This window comes from Ursus maritimus, unplaced genomic scaffold, assembly GCF_017311325.1.
Source record: "Ursus maritimus isolate PB19 unplaced genomic scaffold, ASM1731132v1 scaffold_27, whole genome shotgun sequence".
NCBI classification, from domain to species: domain Eukaryota; kingdom Metazoa; phylum Chordata; class Mammalia; order Carnivora; family Ursidae; genus Ursus; species Ursus maritimus.
This window is the reverse complement of record NW_024425230.1, coordinates 38,483,142-38,505,143: the sequence shown is the minus strand read 5'-3', so window position 1 is coordinate 38,505,143 and position 22,002 is coordinate 38,483,142. Positions and strand designations below refer to the sequence as shown.

General features: G+C 37.2%; 2 protein-coding genes across 8 annotated transcripts in view; one reads left to right on the top strand and one right to left on the bottom strand.

Moving 5' to 3' along the window:
* Window positions 1-724: 724 nt before the first annotated feature.
* On the bottom strand, window positions 725-12,588 carry PCLAF (PCNA clamp associated factor). 3 transcript variants are annotated; one of them, XM_008708607.2, is made up of 4 exons: window positions 12,312-12,588; window positions 11,927-12,007; window positions 8,874-9,036; window positions 725-860 (listed from the first exon to the last, which is right to left on the bottom strand). In XM_008708607.2, exons 1-4 carry the CDS (start codon window positions 12,355-12,357, stop codon window positions 764-766), a joined length of 387 nt encoding a protein of 128 aa, XP_008706829.1. In that variant the 5' UTR covers window positions 12,358-12,588; the 3' UTR covers window positions 725-763. The 3 variants fall into 3 exon arrangements, with proteins under 3 accessions (XP_008706829.1, XP_008706830.1, XP_008706831.1); XM_008708608.2 differs by lacking the exon at window positions 725-860 and adding an exon at window positions 1,890-2,902 and having other exon boundaries at window positions 12,312-12,548; XM_008708609.2 differs by lacking the exon at window positions 725-860 and adding an exon at window positions 6,157-6,590 and having other exon boundaries at window positions 12,312-12,565.
* Window positions 12,589-16,505: 3,917 nt separating this feature from the next.
* Window positions 16,506-22,002, top strand: part of TRIP4 (thyroid hormone receptor interactor 4) — a 55,275-nt gene continuing 49,778 nt past the window's right edge. Inside the window, exons 1-3 of one of the 5 annotated variants that reach the window (XM_008708606.2) lie at window positions 16,506-16,666; window positions 20,764-20,933; window positions 21,594-21,727. In XM_008708606.2, the coding sequence (XP_008706828.1) occupies window positions 16,566-16,666; window positions 20,764-20,933; window positions 21,594-21,727 (405 nt within the window). In that variant the 5' untranslated portion in view covers window positions 16,506-16,565. Of the gene's footprint in view, window positions 16,774-20,763; window positions 20,934-21,593; window positions 21,728-22,002 lie in introns of all 5 variants that reach the window. The other 4 variants (XM_008708603.2, XM_008708601.2, XM_008708604.2 and 1 more) reach the window with 4 other exon arrangements.

Here is a 22,002-nt window from a genome sequence, read left to right as displayed (position 1 = left end):
TCCTGGAGTCCTGGGATCGAGCCCAGCATCAGGCTCCTCTGCTGGGAGCCTGCTTCTCCCTCTTACACTCCCCCTGCTTGTGTTCCCTTTCTCGCTGGCTGTCTCTCCCTCTCTGTCAAATAAATAAAAATAAAATCTTTAAAAAAAAAATTAGCGTTTCTAATGTTTATTTTTTAAAAACGCAGGGCACCTGGCTGGCTCAGTCAGAAGAGCATGTGACTCTTGATCTTGGGGTCATGAGTTGGAGCCCCACATTGGTGTAGAGATCACTTTAAAAATAGGTAAATTTTTTTTAAAAAATAATAAAACCCAACACTGTTACTCAATAATATTTAAATATTCCTAAAGTAATTAATATTCAAATATGCTTAGAGTTCCATTGGCATCTCCAAATATAAAAGATAACTAGAGTCTAACAGTTAGTGAATACTGGGGATCAGTTAGAGAACACATGTAGCCAAAGTTACCACTTAAACGCCTAAGCAATATACAACACAAAAGCCACAGCTCCTAACACAAGGGACTTAGAGAAACTCACTTAGGAGACATATGACATAAATAATAGAATATTTAGCCTTAGGAAGAGAAGCCTAAAGATGTTAACAACTATCTTGAAATACATGAAGGTTGTAATATGGAAGGAATAATTTGTCATGAGTTACTTCAAAGACAAAACCAAATAGAGGAAGAGGGGAGTGAGAGAAATTCAAAATTTTAATTCCTAACATTTTTCACAATTAGGGTTGCCGATTAATAAAACACTTCACCTAATGAACAGCTGTAATTGGCTTGAGTTGGACAAGATTACTTCTTGTTCAGTGAGGTTTTGATTCAGTGAAGATCTCTCCCACGTCCATATGCTATCCTCAAAGATAAAAAGAACCATTATAACAATGTTGGTTGGATCAAGATCCAGCTGAACCTTCAATTTTTCCAAAAGTGAATTACCATGACACATTCTAAGTATGGTGAAAACTGTAAGCAGTGTATATAGACATGGAAAGTTTCTGTTAATTTAGGTTTTATTTTCTTTTTAAAAAAATGGTAAGCATTTGTCATAAATAACTCCTTGAGCATACTGTACAACTTTCACTATAGTATTGCTCTTCCTTTGTGAAACTAGGTAAACACAAGATATATATGATCCTCACAATGTTCAAAAATTCCAGAAAAGTAGATAGTTTTATTCATTGTATGGTCAGGAATTTAGTATTAGTATTAATAATTTGAATAATCCATTCAAAGAGGAAAACCAGATTAATTTTGTGAAGGTACAAAATTAGAAACTTAAGTTTAATTATTTTTTTAATGTATAAGTTTTACTTTTTGATCCAGTTTTCAGGGGAAACGAAGTCTGTACTTCCCCTATGTTTAGAAGAGGTTAAATTGCTAATCCATATTTTACAAAAGCTTTGGCAAGGAAACAGATTACATGGAATTTCTGCCTAATTAAAGTGAGACATCATCATATGTTGTATATTTGGAAAGACTGTAGGTTCTTTAGGTCAAAATTTTTAGAAACAATTACATATCAGACTTAGACTTCACTGGACATAGCACCGTAAAGTTTCTCTTTCCATCAGTGAAAAATAGCAAATCAGGTTTCAGATCCATCAAAACCTGACTTTAATAAAGCTGGTTTGAGTTACTCCTTAATACAAAGCCTAATTATTAAGGAAGTAGTTAGGATAAAAACTCAGGTCTCACTTTAGTAACATTCTGTTTAATATCCATCTCTAAAAGACAGCAAAAATATAATCTGCAATCATCAGAACTTAGTTTAGAAGTTGATAAAATCAGATCAATGCACTGATTTGTATTTGTAAGGGAAAAAAAGACATATCTAGTAGGATATAATCTCAGGAAACACACAAATGGACAGTCTGTTGTGAAAAGAAGTATTCATTTATTAAAAACAAAGTTCAGAAAAACATAGTTGTTAAAACATGGTTAATTTTGACAACAGGAAGTCAGGGCGCAAAAAGTGTGATGAGAAAGTAAGGATATCAGTTACTAAGTTATATTATACCCACCTCTTCAATTATACCCCTGGTTATCTTAAAATATATAGTGGTAGCTCTAAGGACTCTAGACAGATCTCTGGATTTATGGCATGTTGCCTTTCATGTTTTATTGATTTCCAACTTTAAAATTACATGCCCAAAGGGTAATATTTTATGATACTGAATCAAATGCATATTCTTGGAAAATTTCTCTCTTTTAATGTAGTCTATGACATATGCCTGTCTAATTTTAGGCTAGTATTTTATCTGTTTTGTTGTTGTTAGTAGCTTTATCAACTGTTTAAACTCTCAGGCCAAATTGCCCTGAAGGAGAAGACGCATAGCCGTCCAGATTTTTTTCAAAACATTGCATCTTTGGCCTTCTTTCTTAAAAAGGGTATGGTTTCAGTTTAATTAATACTGAATTTTTTTAATGTGCAAAAACCTAACTCTGCTTCTTAAAGCAAATAAAAGGAACAAAAATATGGCACCATTCCAATAATCAAATGCCAATAAAAATGGCAGCAGTACAAAGATCTAAGCAAATCTCAAACACAGCAGATTCGTAATTAGAACACCATGCAATGATTAATTTTTAGCAAGAACAAGAAGCTTAATAACAGGTAAAAGAAACCAAGTACTGCATTATAGTGAACACTAAGCTAAGTAACCATAATTAACCTCACAAATTCTCCGATATCATAATCACTTGCTTTAGAGTAACTGTATATAAGCCTCATTTTTTAAATTAAATGCCTATCCGACAAAGCTAATTGGAACAAATACATTTATGCAAATTTACATCCTAGAATAATAAACAGGAGACATTAGTCAAGGATGAATTAAGAAAGTTCTATTCTTCTTCGTCATCTGAGTGATCAGGTGGCAAAGGACATGCTCTGTGGAAAGAACAGAGAACTTCAATAGTCACCTGAGTATCGACTGTTTTAAAAAAAACAGTTATCAACCTATATAAACCAGGAACATTAATAGTGCAATGTGTCTGGTCAAGTGAATAGAAATGAGAGAAAATTAAACTCCATTAGTTGACAAACACTTACAAATTCCAAGTACTAGAGCAACAAATTCTTTAACTATTTTACCTGTTAATTTGTCAAATCAGTGTTTTTTCTTTAGGATATGTTGCCATTTTTATTAAAAAGGGAATCTCTATTTCCATAGCATCTTCTTTCAATTAAGTGGATTGATAAAGAGTATAATCCTGCAGCAAGAACTTTGTGATAATAGGGATGCCTGGGAGGCTCAGTTGGTTAAGCTTCTGACTTCAGCCCAGGTCATGATCCCAGGGTCCTAGGATCGAGTCCCACATCGGGCTCCTTGCTCTACGGGGAGCCTGTTTCTCCCTCTCCCTCTGCCTGCTGCTCCCGCTGTGTGTGCTCTCTCTCTCTCTGACAAATAAATAAGTAAATTCTTAAAAAAAAAAAAAAAAACCCAGAACTTTGTGATAATAAAAAGGAAAAAAATCAACCAATCCATCCAAGCAGAGAAAACATAGCAAGTTGCCATATTTGACTGTATATTCTTTCGAACCATATAAACATATTACCTAATTGGAAAAATCTCAAAATTAGTTAAATTGGTACGAGATAGTTGTAGCTTTTGAAAAATAATTTACATTACCCCAGAGCCATTTTGTACTCATTACACTTTTTATAGAGAAAAGTCTATTAAAAACTTAACCATAAATCAGAATTTTTTTTAGAGCTGATGAAGATCTGTGAAATCTATTCTAAAATAAGCAGTTTTCAAATTAGACCCCATAAGCCTAAATGGTCATAGAGCTAGGTAGTGAAAGAAGGAATTTAAAACAAAGGTATTCTGACTTGATATGAGATTATCATTGACTTACCTACTATCAAATTACCAAGAGGTCTTCATTGTATTTTCCTGGAAGTTAAATCAAGTTAGCAAATGAACACTACCATGAGCCAAGCTTCCTTTTTGCAAGGACCTACTGTACTTTATGTATCATAGCTCTATTCAAGGTTTTAGGTAGTCTTTCTTGATTCTGACTTCCTCCCATGCAACTGAAGGGAGTTTACCCTGCCTTTGTGAGAAAAATAAAGCTGTAGGAGTAGCAATGCTTCAGATTATAAATTAGAGAGTTTATAGCAGAAGACCTTCTGATAAACTGATAGTTTATTAACTACTATCAAAAGTAAATCTATTGATTTGCTATCAATAAAGAGGTAATTACAATTCTCCTCAACAAAGACAAATGTAGGAACGGAGTCTAAAGGAATAATATAAACCTTTATTACCTACTTTTATGTCACGAATTTTATTACACCATTGATCAAAGTTCTTAATGAAACTATACATGTAATCTTTCTCCATATAATTGAAAGCCTGTAATATGTATTTTATTGTTATGATGATCAATAATGGTCAATGGTATAGCCGTATCTGGCTATATTGCCAAATATTTTGTTTCCTTAGTGGAAGTCACAAATAATTCAAGAAGGCTGTAATATATTCTAGAGCTAATATTGACTATTAGCCTGTCATATTAGAATGAGAAAGAACAAGGAAGAATGGTGCCAGACAGTGACAGGGAACTAGAAGAAACTTACAGGATCATGAAAGCAAGTCTATTAAAAGGCTCGATCTAAAAATGTATCCTATTCATTGTTGATTTTTGTTGAAACCAGAAATCGTAATAGTGACATAGCAACAAAGTCTAAAATTTAGTTACTGCTCTAGAGTTTGACATTCCTTTTAATTATCTCATAAGAGGGGTGCCTGGCTGGCTCAGTTAGAAGATCATGTGACTCTTGATCTTGGGGTTGTGAGTTCAAGCCCTACATTGGGTGGAAAGATTGCTTAAAAAAAAAAAAAGAACTTAAATTTCTTGTAATGTGGATGGTAGGCACTCAATATTTATTAAATGATCTTATGAACAGTATTGAATTCTTAAAATTTTATATGCATAAGCATCATTTTACATATCCAAATACTGTTTTAATTGCTCTTTCAGCCATTTATTTTTATTTCATTTGTGTTCAATGGAAATCAATTCCAAACACAATGTATAATCCCAAACAGATGTACAGTGTTTAGATATGAAACAAAGGGAATGTTCATTCATACCCAGAGGTCCCACATAGCTTGAGATCTGTTGGGTCTGGTTGTTCACCTATAGGTTTCTAAAGATGGCAAAGAGTGGTTTAAGACTTATTAAGCCTACTATGACCATATTGGATACTGTAACATGTATAAACATCCGTGTGTAAACATGTGAACCAAAAATTTCATGGAGTGTCTATTTCTAGGAAACTTTCTGTACATCAAGGCAGTTGTAAAAGTTTTTCTTTCCAGAATCAAGTACTCCTAGGTTTAGGACCAGTTTTTAGCTTTCTAAAAATACTGATACAGAAAGTGTTCCAAATGTAGTTATTCTGATTCATAAAGTATTTTTTTTTTAATGTATTCACAGAAAGAACACAAAAGAGCTGTGAATTTAATATAGTCAATTCTCAGGGCACCTGGGTGGCTCAGTCAGGTAAGCGTCCAACTTTTCTTTTCGGCTCAGGTCATGATCTCAGGGTCTTGGGATCAAGACCCAAGTTGGTCTCTGTGCTCAGCACAGAGTCTGCTTGTCCCTCTCCCTCTGCTTCTCCCCCACTTGCTCTCTCTCTCCTTCTCAAATAAATAAATAAAATCTTTAAAATATATAAATACATTTTATATACATATGTAGGCAAGTCTTCTGTCTTCACTTCCCCGAATACCTAATATAAGTTATTTTTGCCTCCTTCATACCTTTCCATCTTAATTTCAATATTTGTCAAATATGCCTTCAAAACAGAGTAGTTTTTAAGTCGTAAAAATTATTTAACAAGTGCAGAAATAAATGGCGTTATTTTACAATTGGTTGAAGTCAAAGCACTTCTTATCTTTGGATTCAAGTTAAGTGATCCAAGTTAAATAAGTGAGTCTGGCACTCTTATCAGATGGGAATGTGTGATAGGAAATGCCTGTCATTTGACTTCTAAGTTTATATGCAAAAATTACTCATGTTTAGATTTGTAGTAGATTCCAGTAAAACATCATTGCCCTGGAACATGTCAATTACTACATAAAGTCACATGCAGTGCCAACTCCAAAGCCCCAGAAGAAAGAGTTCCCAAGAGAACAACGAAAACAATGTAAAATTTTATGTGGAGTATATCAGCATGAAAATAGGACTGCTGAAATAATACACAGAGGATTTACAATAACACCTGGTGGTTCCTTCCAATGTACATATAAATAGAATCATGGAAGCTTTTTATATCACCTAATCATTTTATGGCCTTCTAATTTTAATGAATCAAAGTAAAAACCCAATTTCCATTCTGCAGCTTATCCGTTTTCTCTAGATCAAGGTGAAATTATTCTTATTATCAAGGTAGAGTTTTAAGTGTCCATATTTCTTAAGCTACATTTAATCACATCATTAATTTTCAATGTCTTTCTCTTCGGTCTTGTACTTGAAATTCCAGCAGATTTAATAATGGCATTTGTTATCTAGTCAAATCCTTCAGATGCTCTGTAATTCAGTCCAACTGGGGACTCTCACATTTTCTGTGGTAATAAAATAAAGAGGGGAATTAGTAGATCTGATGAAGACCTGTGTTTTCCTTGTCACATTGGACTTCTAGTTGCCATATGGATTGGGCTTTAGAATATGCATTAGTGAACAATAGATGTTTTTTGGCCTGGATCTGTTTAACAGTAGAGATGTAGAAGGGCAAGCAAGACCACAAGGAGAATGGCCACTGACTATGGGGCACAGGTAGACATTACGGGTTCAAACAGAGGACCTGGTGTGCTGGTTAAAGGAATATGTGAATAAATCTGTGTGGATAGAAGCAGTGCCAGAAGTAGCAGCCACAGACTGCGCCTGACCACAATCCCCTTGCCCATGCTGGTCATTGTACCCTGGGTCAGACTTGCTGTTTGCTGCACTGTTGGATCATAGGCTCCTGGCTAGTGCAGGAGAAGTAGCTAGCAGGGTCTCAAACCAGGGGGCATCATAATGACAGCGGCATGGCACCATCTGCCCACCTATGCCCTCCATTCCCCATACCTCCAGTCACATAATTTGTTTTTGAAACACAATTCTTCAAAATAGTTTAGAGAGCCTGGATCCTATTACTTATAAGTCTATTTTTTAAAAACAAAGTTTCGGGGCACCTGGGTGGCACAGCGGTTAAGCGTCTGCCTTCGGCTCAGGGCGTGATCCCGGCGTTCTGGGATCCAGCCCCACATCAGGCTCTTCCACTATGAGCCTGCTTCTTCCTCTCCCACTCCCCCTGCTTGTGTTCCCTCTCTCACTGGCTGTCTCTCTCTCTGTCAAATAAATAAATAAAATCTTAAATAAATAAATAAATAAATAAAAATAAAAAGAAAGTTTTCTTTGCCTTTTTTTTCCAAGTGGCATTATTTTTTTTCCTGATTCTTAGAAGTATGTTTGTTGTTGAAAGTTGGTAGCACAAAATGAATATGAAGAGAGGTTTTTATCCAGAGATAATCACTATAGATATTTGGTTTGTTTATATACATGTTTTTATACCATAAAAACTGTACTTCTATATGCAGAATTTTTGTTTAATGTTTACCATGAGCATATTTCTGACATTAAAAGCTTAAAAAGCATGACTTAATTATCTTCTTTTTCTTAAAGATTTTATTTCTTTATTTATTTGACAGCACTAGCTAGACAGCACAAGCGGGAGGAGCAGCATAGGAGAGAGAGAAGCAGGCTCCCCGCTGAGGAGGGAGCATGATGTAGGGCTTGATCTCAGGACCTTGGGATCATGACCTGAGCTGAGGGCAGACTCAACCAACCGAGCAACCCAGGCGCCCTGATGTAATTATCTTCTTAAAAAGTGTGTACACTGGGAGTGCCTGGGTGACTTAGTCAGCTAAGCATCCCACTCCGGATCTCAGCTGAGGTCTTGATCTCAGGGTTGTGAGTTCAAGCCCCACACTGGGCTCCATGCTGGGCATGTAGCCTACCTAAAAATAAATGAACAAAAATTTTTAAAAATAAATAATAAAAATAAACAAATGCTAAAAAATATGTGTACACTGAACTCTGTATGTGTGTATTTTTATTCCCACCTTGTTTTATTTTGAAGTATTTTTATGTATTTTTTTAAAGATTTTATTTATTTACTTGACACAGAGAAAGAGAGAGCACAAGCAGGGGGAGGGGCAGGCAGAGGGAGAGGGAGAAGCAGACTCCCTGCTGAGCAGGGAGCCCTATGAGGGACTTGATCCCAAGACCCTGAGATCATGACCTAAGCCAAAGGGAGATGCCCAACGACTGAGCCACCCAGGCACCCCTGTTTTTATGTATTTTTAGAGAAGTTGTAAAGAAAATATACCATGGTGTTGTGGTTTCTAAGTGTTGGGGATTTCTGTATTTTCCAACTTTTCTATGTTGGTTATTTATTTCTTCTAGAAGTTGAACTAGTAGTTTTTTGAGAGGTTGAGTTTATAGAATCGATGTTGGATAAACCATCCAAATTGCTTTTTTGAAAAAAAAAAAAAGTATAGAAAACAGTAAAAATGAAAGAATAAAGACAAGAAGTTCATGGTTAATAACATAGCCCTTAGCACTTAGCATCTGATTGGGAACTGATCCTCTTTGAGTGACTGAAATGAGTAAAAATAATACTTTTCACTGATGTTTGAAATTTGGGAGTGACTAAGAAAAAGATTAGCACAAGTTTAAAAAAACCTCTCGTTTGTGTTTTCTTATCTGTTCAAGGAGAAACTTTAAAGTTACTCAATATCCCCTTGTCTTTTATTTTCAAGAATATAAATATTTTCTTCATATTCCAGAATATAAAAACTTACTTTCTTTTTGCTTTTCCTAAGCCACTGCTTCCTGCCTCTTCAGGAATCCGATTCTCTTTTTCAGAATCTTTAGGAGACAGCCTGAAGAATTCTCCGATTCCTTTTTGCCACTTGGGTGTTGGGCGCACACAAACTGGATTCCCTCCTGCATACTTATTTTCAACTATAAAACATAAACAGATGGAATTAAATAAGAACTAAGGATACAATTGCCATTCCTTAAAGGGAAGAAATTCTTTAACATTAAATCTACAGGGTTTTAAGTGGTATTACATCCATCTTAAAATAATTAGAAAATGTGAGATGATAAAGCTGTATTCAGTCAATATTATACTATATATTATTGTAATACAGTATATAATAATATTTTCTTAGAGTTCTCCTTTGTCCTAGGAAAGAAAAATTAACAGAATTTTTACAATGGGAAAATATTTTTCATAATTTATCCACAAGCAGAGCTATTCAAATAGTCTTATATGTATTGTCATACTAAACTTCGACACATTTTTTTCCTAATATGAGATGCTGTATAAACCACCAAAATTTTACTTAACAAGGTTATTTAAAGTACCTGTGAAAGGCAAAACAAATATACAGCAATGTGAAAGTTTCCACAAAAATAGGTTTCACTTTTCAAAGCCCTTGGCTCCTTTTCAGTTCATAAGGTAAATCCAATTCCTGATTTTTTTTTAAAGTAAGCTTTACACCCAACATGGGGCTTAAACTTATGACCCTGAGATCAAGAGTCGCATGTTTTACCAACGGAGCCAACCAGGTGCCCCAATTTCTGATTATTTTTTTATTTTAAAACAATAATATAGAGGAAAAAATTCTGCCTCTTTATGAAATAATGGTTAGAATACTACAATGAGCAAATTACTGAGCGACTATATATATATCTTTTGCTTTAAACACATTTGTCACAAAGTCTACCTGTTATAAAGTTGCTTCCATATATACTTTCTGAAGTTTTTATTTTTTATTTTTTTAAAGATTTTATTTACTCATTTTTGAGAGAGACAGAGAGAGAGAGAGAAAGGGAGAACAAGCATGAGCAAGGGGAGAGGCAGAGGGAGAAGCAGACTCCCCCACTGAGAAGGGAGCCCGATGTGGGACTCGATTCCAGGACCCTGGGATCACGACCTGAGCCTAAGGCAGATGCTTAATTGACGAGCCACCCAGGCGCCCACTCTCCAAAGTTTTAAAATATTTTTTAGAAGTACAAGTGGCTTTTAAAAAATAGTGGTGTGGGGCACCTTGGTGGAGCAGTTGGTTGAAGGTCTGACTCTCAGTTTTGGCTCAGGTCGTGATCTCAGGTTTGTGAGATCGAGCCCAGTTGGGTCACACTCAGCAGTGGAGTCTGCTTGGAGTTTCTCTCTGCCTCTGCCCCTCCCCACCCAATCTCTCTAAAAATAAATAAATGTTTAAAAAAATTAATAAATAAAAAATAAAAATTAGTGATCCTTTGGTTCATAATTTTCCAAAAGGAAACTTACGGGAATGCTTTGACTAATTAGAAAGTATATGGCAGCAACCTATAGCTCAGCATAGAATTCAAACCCAGCTTGGAATGCCTGGGTGACTCAGTTGGTTAAGGGTCTGACTTTGGCTCAGGTTGTGATCTCAGGATCCTTGCTGGGTAGGGAGTCTGCTTATCCCTTTCCCACTCCTTTTGCCCCTCCCCCCATGGTGCTCTCTCTCAAATAAATTTTAAAAATAAAATAAAGAATTCATACCCAGCTCTGCTGATTTAATTATGTGACTTTTACCAAGTTATGTAACCTGAGCTTAAATGTCCTCACCATTTAAAATGAGGTTATTACCAATTTCATGCAGTTGATTAAAAATAGAGATTTGGGCACCTGCCTGGCTCAGTTGGTAAAGCATGCTCTTGACCTCAGGGTTGTGATTTTGAGCCCCATGTTGGGTGCAGAGATTACTTAAAAATAGAATCTTAAAAAAAAAAAAAAAAAAAACCCACAAAACCCAACAATAGAGATCTGCAGGGGCACCTGGCTGGCTCAGTGTGTATAGCATGAGACTCTTGATCTTAGCGTCCTGAATCCAAGCCCCTCATTGGGCATAGAGCTTACTTACAAAAAATAGAGATCTGTAAAATGCCTTAAGAGGTGCATTTGGCCAACATATATTCATTAAGGGCCTATTCAGTTGGCTCTGGTGACTCAACAGTGACCAGACAATGGGATGTGGTCCTAATTATAATTTAGTGGTACAAGGTATAGAATATTCTCAATAAATTCATCACCTTTCAAAACTTTTGACCTACAGCTTCTTTTTATCTAAGGAGAGTAAATGAGTAAATATTTTCTAATGAAATATTTAGAACAGGGGGAAATTTAAGTTAACTTAAGAACCCATGAAGTTCTTCCCAGTGCTCCCCTGTATGTTCTTAATTAGGCCTTGTGGAATTAATCTCCCTAACTGCTCAACTTCCTAGGAGAGGAATGAGGCACCAGATGGTACGGTATTTTCTCAACCTCTCCTTGCACAGAAGGAGCAGTGTGAAGCTATTTCATCCGCCAAGTTTTCCCTCCTAATGTCCCAAAAGCAGTATCAGGAGCTGCATAGTTGGAAAACACACACACACAGACACCATGCTAAAAGACAAACAAAAAACCAAAAATACAAGCAGAAATGAAAACAAAAACTTTTACACTAAGAAGACAACCTGATTAGCACTGTCAACAATGGTCCTAATTCTTAATCTAGTGAAGGGGAGCTTAAATAGCCTCTTGCAGGAAAAAGCCATCTGCCGGTATTAAAAATAAAAATGCTAAACTAGAAAAGAAAAACAGGTTTGAAGATAAACCGTGTCTGTCCCTAACCCCGAGGTTGGAGATTCTTTTCCTTGCGACCCCCACCTTCGCCCCAACCGGCAGAGAGGCCAAGGTCCCCTCATTAAATCAGAAGGCAAGGAAGAAATTCGAGGGTGAGGATCTCAGGAAAATAAATTCCACGGTGGTTCAGGAGGCTTGCCGGTCAGGAGAACCCTTTGAGAAGATTTCTCCAGGAGTTGCAGGGGCGCTTTTTACCTTTCCTTGACGAAAGCGATGTAGAATTAGTGGCAGACGTGGAGGAACCAAGCACCTTCCTGGGGGCTCGCGAAGCCACCACTGCGGAGAGGCAAAGGAGAGCATTCAAAACAGTGCAGTAAGGTTCCGACACCGAGTCTGAGAGCCACGTTCTCACCAGTCCCCGACCCGGCGCTTGGAAGGAAAGCCCCCCGATCGAGAACAGCAGGTCAACCCTCCCCTGTCCGCGCCTCTCCTCCCTCCTGGTAAAGGCGCCAGGCCGCAGCTTCCAGAACGACTGGACCCGTCTGGCTCACAGGGCGGTGGAGACCCCTGGCCTCTCCCGCCCGTAGCCGGGCTGCCCGGAGAACCCCCTGCCCTCCACTGCCGTGCTCAACTACCTCACCTTTTCTGTAGGTGCCTGGGACACTGTCCGCTTTAGTCCGCACCATGTTCAAACTCGAGGAGATGAGAGCAATCAACTGACTTTCCAACCGCGGGTGTTTTAACTGCACAAGGACCCAAAAAACGAATCTCCCGCCACAGTTTATATTGGTCTCTTTCCCGCGCGCTCCACGGACTCTCCGGGGAAGCCGCTCCCATTGGTTCCGCGCCGTCCCCCCACAACCAATCGCCGGTGTCCAGCGATGACAGCGGCTATGCTGGGCTCAGTACCGTCCCGTCCATCAACTTGGCAGAAGCTTGTGATTCGTACCCGCCCCACGTGGGCGGTGCCAAGGCTCTTTCCCGGGGTGCCCCAAGAATGAGTGCTAAGAGTATGAAATAGGGAAATGGGCCGCCTTAGAAAAGAAAACCCAGGAAAGACAGCTAATTACAACATTTCTTCAAAAGTTACCAGAGGTTTAGGGGCACCTGGGTGGCACATCGGTTGGGCGTCTGCCTTCGGCTCAGGGCGTGATCCCAGCGTTATGCGATGGAGCCCCACGTCAGGCTCCTCCACTATGAGCCTGCTTCTTCCTCTCCCACTCCCCCTGCTTGTGTTCCCTCTCTCACTGGCTCTCTATCTCTGTCTAATAAATAAATAAAATCTTAAAAAAAAAAAAAAGTTACCAGAGGTTTAAATCCATAGTGATTGACTCCGGGAAAAGAAATTTGAAATGAAGCAGATTTTTTAATGCAAATCAGAATAAAGGATTTTTTTTTTTTAAACCTCGGACAAACTCTCTGTACAGGGTCCATAACAAAACAATTCTATGGAATGTTAGAAAAAGAAGGTAATTTATTTACAAGGCTTTCTACGTTTTTAGTATGGCGTGAAACTAAAGAAAAAACTGAGTGGATTGTATATACATACACACATAAAAAGGAACAAATAAATGAAACGTCTTCCTGAGATCTATATGGTCTCAGAGTTCCTTAAAAATATGCCAAATGTCAGGGTGCCTGGCGGCTCAGTCAGTGGAATATGCAACTCTTGATCTTGGGATTGCATATTTGAACCCCACCTTGGGCACAGAGATTACGTAAAAATAAAATCTTTTTAAAAATGCCAAATGTACCAAGGGTACATCCCTGACACACAGTGATAATAACGCTAGAATAGGAGCTCACAAATATTTTCTATCCCTATGCCTATCTTCTAATTACTCAAAATACCCCTGGGGAGTGATTTTCACTCTCTGAAAACCATGCATAAAACATGATCAGATGAGCTTGCCTTGGGATGTATTTTGTTAAATGTTCACTTGAAAGACAATCCTGAAAGCGTAAGCACGGCATCGATTCTCTCCAATAAATTATGCTTGAACTTTTGGAAAATCAGCTACTCAGAACTTGAACAAAATCAACAACTACTTTTTGTTTTAGAATTAAAGGATCTTGAAAAAAAAGATTAAAGAATCTAGACAACAGGTGAAATTATATATTATATTATTATTTGTATTATAATTCTATTAATTATATTAGCAGGAAATGTATTGGAAATTACCTGTAGCTTTCTCTAACTTTTGGAGTCTACAGTAGAATTCCTATGAGAAAAATCAACAAGCCCCAGGGTATTCCTTTCTTCTTTGTCATCATGCCCCTCTCAATACACAATCATTCTTCAATATACGTTATTTCCTTTTCAGTTAAAGTGGCGTCTACAAAGGCATGAATTACTTAATTCAAACTCATATTCCAGATTCCTGCGGAGATTAGAACAGCATAGAGAATCTGCTGGTCTTTTTTCTTAGTTCACATGCCAAGTAAATGGCTAGAAAGAATTGTAAATATACCTTCGCACACAGGAGCAGTCTCTTACTATAGCTGTGTTTGTATGTGTGTCTTTTAATAATAGGGAAGAATGCATGTTAAGGTAAAAAAATTAGGAAACAAGCAGTGATGTCTAGCAAAAATTCTTAATTTATGGAAGCGCTTCTCCTTTAGTTAAATAAAACACAGAAAATTGGTGTGAACTTGAAAATTTCAAAGGCCTAAGGCATTGTGAAAAGTTGTAGTACATATGTATGAAATATCTGCCTAAATTTATACAAAAGAAAATCTTTAAGCCATGTTAAATAGGTGTGCTTGCTTTGCTCAGGCAGAAGTGCATTTTAATAAATGATAATGACTGTAAATGGCATTGTATTACATTATATACATTACAAACTAGAGATTACAATCATTAACATATGCTTTATATAAAAAGAATATTTTTTTAAAGAATAGCTTTATTCTGGAGGACCTAATAATGCATCATAATTTATATGATGTACTGAGTCCTGTTGTAAAAACAATCTTGCCATAGTCTCTTGTCTTCAAGGAGTTCACATTTAAATTGTGGGAACTGAACAGACAAAAAAACAGGTAAACAATTTGGGTATGTTATATTAATATGAAATGTAGCAGATTTTTATAAAGAAACAAAATTTGTACCCACTATTAACATTCACATTGTATTTGTTTTTTTAAAGCTAGAAAATCATATATTTTCCAAATTAATAACAAAGACAATCTACACCCAATGTAAATCAATCCACTTACATGATTTTGATTATTTATGTCAATGAAAACATTAGCATAAAAAGGTGAAGCAGGATCCAATCAATGTAATTGCTTAGTCTACATAGCCTAACGGGACTGAAGAACCTATAAATTTAACACAAAGTCAGCCAATTAAATTTATTGATGGGGGCTCCGGTGGGCTTAGTCGGTGGAACACAACTCTTGGTATCAGGGTTGTGATTCTGAGCCCCACAGCGGGTGTAGAGAGAACTTAAAAAATAAAATCTTCAAAAAAATTTATTGATGAGATATATCAGAGGATATTAAGCTCTCCAGGATAATTCGGCTAATTTTCCCCAGTCCGTTGTCCCAGTGGAGTAGGGAGTAGTGAAACACATACAAGTCTGGTCTTCTTGGGTTGAAATACCTTCCACTTTTTAAAAATCACTGCTAAGGGAGCACTTGGGTGGCTCAGTTGGTTAAGCAGCTGCCTTGGACTGGTGTCAGGATCCCAGCCCCACTTGGGGCTCCCTGCTCAGCGGGGAGCCTGCTTCTCCCTCTGCCGCTCCCTCTGCTCATGCTTTCTCTCACACTCTCTCTAAAATAAATAAATAAAATCTAAAAATAAAAATAAAAGTAATGAATATCACTGCAAGGGGCGCCTGGATGGATGGCTCAGTCCATTAAGCCGGTAAGAGTCTGACTCTTCTTTTGGGCTCAGGTCATGATCTCAGGGTCTCGAGGTTGAGCCGGGCATTAGCATCCAGCTCCTGGCTCAGTGGTGAGTGCTTGAGATTCTCTCTCTCCCTCTGCCTTTTCCCCTTGTGCTCTTTCTCTCTAAACATACATAAATAAATCTTTAAGAAAATAAAAAATAAAAAATTACTGCAGGATGGGGGATGGGTTAAATAGGTGATGGGGATTAAATACACTTGCGATGAGCACCAAATGTTACATGGAAGAGTTGAATCACTGTATTATATACCTGAAACTAATATTACACTGTATGTTAACTGGAATTTAAATTAAAAACTTTAAAAAGGACAATTGTTGGCAGAAAAAAAGTATTACATAAGTAAAAAAAAAAAATCACGACAGAGAATTTGTTTGGAAGTTCTTGAAAGCCAAATCCCAGCACCTGTTTTATTAGAGTTCTTCCCCCCCCCCCACCCCGCACCCCGCCAGCTTCCTGGGTTGTCTTGGCTCTCCTGGAAAAGACTTGGGTTAAAAATATTTAATAGAAAGAGGTTTTAATAGCAAGAATCTAGCATTGGACCACACGGAGTATTAATAAAACCACTACCACCAAAGCAAATCCTCACAGTGGTTACTCTAGCTTGCAAGTGCTATTTTAAATGTCTTACATAAAACCAGAATAATTTAAAAACTGGCCTCTCAAATTCAGAGTTTTATCTTTTCCTCGACTGTAGTTGTTACTGGTATTGGTACTGTCTTCTCCATAGAATTCCCGATTCTCAAGCCCTACATCTAACGATGCAGAAAAATCACGCGCAGTGGAGCTCTGGTACTGGCGTAAACAATGCCAGGAAGCGGGAAAGAGGAGGTGGGAGGGACCTGTGCTGGGGGCGGTGCCACCGCGAAAGGGGCCGTGCAGGCTGGCGGAACCCGCGCGAGCGAGGTCGGTGTTGCGAAGGGGACTGGTCCGGCGCAGGACGTGGGGCTGTTGGAGCCCAGCTGGTTCCGGTTGGGAAAAATGGCGGTGGCTGGGGCGGCGTCCCGGGAGCAGCTGGTGGGCTGGTGCACCCAACAGTTGCGGAAAACTTTCGGCCTGGATGTCAGCGAGGAGATCATGCAGTGAGACCGGTTCGGGACCCAGGCGGGAAGGAGCTCTGGGATGTGCGCTGACTGAGCAAAAGGGGAAGCGGGGAGGACTAAAAAGTTGATGAGAGTGAAAAAATACGGTAAAAGGGCTGCTGTCGGTGTCTAGGCGCCGAATTTTGACCTCCGGCTTTACATTTAGCTTCTGGAATAGTGTGTCAGGCTACACGATCGTCCGGTGGGGACTTTTTTCTTAGGAAAACGCCAGATCTCTGATAATTGGACCTCTAAAACTGTCCCGGGAGCCAGTTTCCTTATAAATTCCGGAGAGAAGGGGCAAGCCAAATTGTTTTTCCAGAAATCCCTTGCTCTGAGCATTTTAGTTTGCCCGATCTGGGTTGTGTCACATAGGACCGGGACTTTAAATTGAGGCTGCGGTGGTGAGGTGTAAATAACTTCTGACTGAGGAGTCCCATGTTCTAGTTTCTGTTGTCATTTACCAGTTTTGGAACCTCGGGCATTTTAATTTCCCTCTCTATACCTTAGTTTCCGTGTCTATAAAATGAATAGTTAGTAGAGCTTATCTTTAATACTTTATAGTTCTTATGAAGTGGAGATGGTGACATAATTTAGTATTCGCTTTCAATTGATTTGTTTATCCCGTTTGTTGCACTACATAACTGGTGCTGGGGCAACAAAGACGACTGAGACCACTGGGTTCTCTCTGATTGGTGAATGGGGGAAATGTGAAAATGTTGTGGGAGCACGGAGTAAAAACTTCCACTAAGATTTGAGAAACTTGGAAGGTTTACTTCAAGGGATGACTTTAACCTGAGAACTAAAGGGTGGGTAGGTGGAAGTGCAGTGTCCCAGGTGGGGAAAAACTTGGACTAGGTCAAAACCTGAAAGTGTTCCTTGATTTGATTCCTTGTTCATAGATAATGAAACCTAAATTGCCCTTTCTAGGGTTTTTGTAGGAAGTGCGTTTCTGAGTTTGGAGAGAACAGACTTGTTGGCAAGGAGAGACTTAAGAAAGCCTGTTTTAAAGGTTTTTGTTTTAAACATTGGAAAAAACTATTAAAAAAAAAAACCTTGCCAAGTCGTATGGCTTATCTTTATCCTTGTTTGAAGGCAAGATCAGATTAAGTAGTTTTCAAACATTTTTTTAAAGCAGTGGAATGCTGGCAAATGAGATAATGAGACTTTGCACATATACCAAACAAAAAAAGTCACTCAGTTAAAACAACAACAACGATGACAACAACAGCACGAAGATTGAAGCTATTTTTTTTTAAAGATTTTATTTATTTGGGAGGGAGAGACACAGCGAGAAAGGCAACACAAGCAGGGGGAGTGGGAGAGGGAGAAGCAGGCTTCCCGTGGAGCAGGGAGCCAGATGTGGGGCTTGATCCCACGGCCCTGGGATCATGACCTGGGCCCAAGAAAGATGCTTAACGACTGAGCCACCCAGGTGCCCAGTTGAGGCTATTTTTGATGGATCAACAATGCGGTATGGTTAGATGCAGTCTTCTCAGTCTCAATATCCATTTGTATCTTGTCTGCTTACCCAACATGAGGAAAATTCTAATTTTCGTAGATTGTGGTTTAACAGCTCATTTTGAAGCCTTAGATGTTTCTCAATTAAACTTACCCACACCCTTTAAAGAACAGTGATCAGAAATTTAAGTTCCATAGTTGCAGCGCTAAGTATGGCTAAATACCTGCTTGCATTTTTTTTTTACTCATAAATATAAGTTCTACAAGAATTGTTCAAAACTGAAAAAAGCACTGAAGCTACCTATAATAGAATGCTATTTGAACTCATTTGACTTACTAGATTTTTACTAGTTATTGCTCAACAGTCTATGATGCCATGATCAAAGCATTTTTGTGTAAATTTGCTATGCTTTGCCTGGTATTTAATTGAAAATTAGTACTATGGTAGTGTGCTAACTTGAAAAATTTGGCATGAGTGGCCTGAATTTTTACAAACAGCACAGAACTACTATCTTCCTAATTAGTGATACATTTATGGAACATTAAGATTTGTACACAGAATTAGCAAATTAAACTTTGTTCTACAATCTGCCTTAGCTCATGTTTTGGAAGACCCTATTTTGGTAAGATTTTGCATATAACACATTTGGATGTATGCTGTTCCTTATTATACTTTGTTAAATAGTTAAAATAACATTTATTCAAATGATTCTGGAACTCTTTAAGTACTTCCCTCTTGGTTTGAATACTCCACAGTTAAATGATCCCCTGAGGTTCCTTGCAGTTCCTTCTGTGAGAACTTGGTAGTAATTTTTTGATGGGGGCTGCTAAATTTGGGGATCAAGTTGATTAAACTGTAAAAGTCCTGAAAAACGGTTGTGTCTTTATAATCTATGATGGATTAAAAGATGCTCTTAATGAGGCCCAAAGGCACAGGTTTATTCACCTATGGATCATAACTCTGCAAATGTACCACCACGTTGGGAAAAAAAACCTAGTACATATGCTACTAGTGATGGTACAATCACATAATTTTTTTTAATTTAAAGGAATATAGCATTATAATAATTTTTCTTGTATCCAATATCAGTGTGTCTGAATTACAGTTTATTCAGATCTTATAATGCTTTCATGGTCAGATAAGTTAATTTACAAGTTGCTTTTTCAATTCTTTCTTTCCTTGGTGTAACATAATCACTGTAGAAACCTAAAAAAATCAGAGAAAGATAGAGGAGGAAACCAAAATTACCATAATACCACAATGCAGAGGTAATCATTGTTTCTCTCTTAGTGTTTTTCCTATGTGTATTATAATATATTTTCAAAACATATTCATCTTAGAGGAAAAAATAAAATAACTCTCTTTAATCATATCACTCTGTGGTAATGATTTTAGTATATAACCTTCTGGCCTTTTTTCTACACGGAGGTGTATGGATATACACATTTCTTTTAGCAGTTGTTTTGTGGGTTTTTTTAAAGATTTTATTCATTTGACAGAGAGAAACACACACCGAGAGAGGGAAGACAAGCAGGAGGGGTGGGAGAGGGAGAAGCAGGCTTCCCAGTGAGCAGGGAGCCCGATCCCAGGACCTTGGGATCATGACCTGAGCCGAAGGCAGACGCCCAATGACTGAGCCACCCAGCCGCCCTTCTTTTAGCAATTGTTATTGCTCTTCTATACTCTACATTCTATCCTGTTATTTCACTTACCATTATATGAAAGCATTTTTTTCAGGTCAATAATAATTATTCATAAATTTCACTTTTAGTGGTGGTATATCACATTTTGTAAAGTCTGAAAACTTGAATTCATTCGTCTTTCCCATCAATGGATGTTTTAAATAGCTTCTAGTTTTTCATTAATTCAAATAGTGATGCAGTTAACTTTTTGAATAAAATTTCCTGTAGTGTCTATAAATGGAATTACTGGATTATTTTTAAGGCACTTCAAATATATAGGCCTGTCAATTTTTAGAAAAGTTATACTGACCAACTGTTAGCCCATTTAACTTCTAGGAACCCTTTATAATATTTCTTTAAAATAGATCTTCTTATTCTAATGTGATGCTAATCTTTATTTGTAATTTTTTTTTAAAGATTTTATTTTTCTTTGAAGTAATCTCTACACCCAACATGGAGCTCGAACTCAACCCCAAGATCAAGAGTCTCATTCTCTACCGACTGAGCCAGCCAGCTGCCCTGATTTATAATTTTTGAGAATATTAAATCAATAACTGGTTGGATTGTCATATATACTGATATTTTTAACAAAAAAGAAATTTTAGGTTTTGTAGTATAAAGATTGATTTATTTGTATTCCTAGGAAAATGTAATGACTGCAGATATGTAGTTAGAGAAAGGATTCCTATGTTAAGGACAGCTCCACAAGCCTATTTTCAAAACATTAATTCTAATCTTCTAACAAGATTGTATGAAGGTTAGATTATGAACTACTTGAGGTCAGGATTTTTGTCCTAATCAAACTTATATCCTTAGCATCTAGCATAGAATTGGGTACGATCCACTTTAATGGATTAATGACTGGTTTGTACTACCTTGATTTCTGTTGCGATTATTGAAAGACATAGTGTAAGCAGGTCTTCTTTCAACAACTTATATTTTTGCTTCTTGAGGTATGTTTTGTCAATTGAGAGTGCTGAAGAGATACGAGAATATGTTACTGACCTTCTTCAGGGAAATGAGGACAAAAAAGGTCAATTCATTGAGGAGCTTATAATGAAATGGCAAAAGAATGATCAGGAGTTGAGCTCTGATGCTCTGCAACAATCCTTCAAAAAAGATGGTAAGTTAATATAATTGAGGGTTGAAATATTGGTAAATGGGCTGGTTTGTAGGACCTGATATTTTCTGTCACTGCTATTTCCTCACAGCTAACTTAAGCAGAATCAAATGTATACATATTTTTAATTCAGTTCTACTCAAACTGTAATGACTATTGTTTTAGTTCAGACTTTTTGAACTTTGAAAATACCACAAAAATGCTTATTTGCAGATACAAATGTGGTTTCAGCATAGTTTGAAAAATTTATCCATGGATTTAAAAAAAACACTTTTGTTATATGTATACCTGGATGAAAGTAAATGTTGACCAGTTTTAGTATGAATAGCATTTAGAAGGAACTATTTAGTTAAAAAATACAAAAGGTAAACACCAAACTAAATAATCTAAGTAATTATTATTATACAGTTTAAAAATATTAGATTTTAATTTACCACTATAGTCCTAGCCAGTAGTCTTTATCATCTACTATCTTGAAAATTATGGCTTAAATATAATTCTGGTTTGAGAGGAAAAGCTAATGTAAAAAGCTGTCTGACTTCGTATCTTCTCTCTAAATATTAAGCATTATCTTCTCTTTATTAGATATTAGTTCACCAATGAATCCTGCTATTATCAATCTATGTACATATATAAATGTATATAATGTTATTTTCTTTAAAGAAATGTTGGATGGGCAGAGATCAGGAGACCAGCTAAAGAGGAGTAGGCGGAAAGGAAGAAATAGACAGGAAGTTCCTGCATTTGCTGAACCTGACACAACCAGGGAGGTCAAAACACCTTTTGATTTGGCCAAGGTGAGTGCTTATAGAATGAGTCTTTTTCTAGTTCTATGCAAAAGGAGAGGCGACTGATACATTTCAGAGAGCAAAGTGTACAAATTGGTCTAGAGTGGCAATTTTTCAACAAATGTATGAATTTTACGGAGAGAAAGTAATGATGATGATATATCACTTTCTATATGGTAGATTTTTTTGGCAGCCTGATTAAATAGTTATTATAAGGACATCTTGGTTAGAAATGAGAATGAGAAAGAGATATATATATATAAATGGAAAATATTTATTTATTT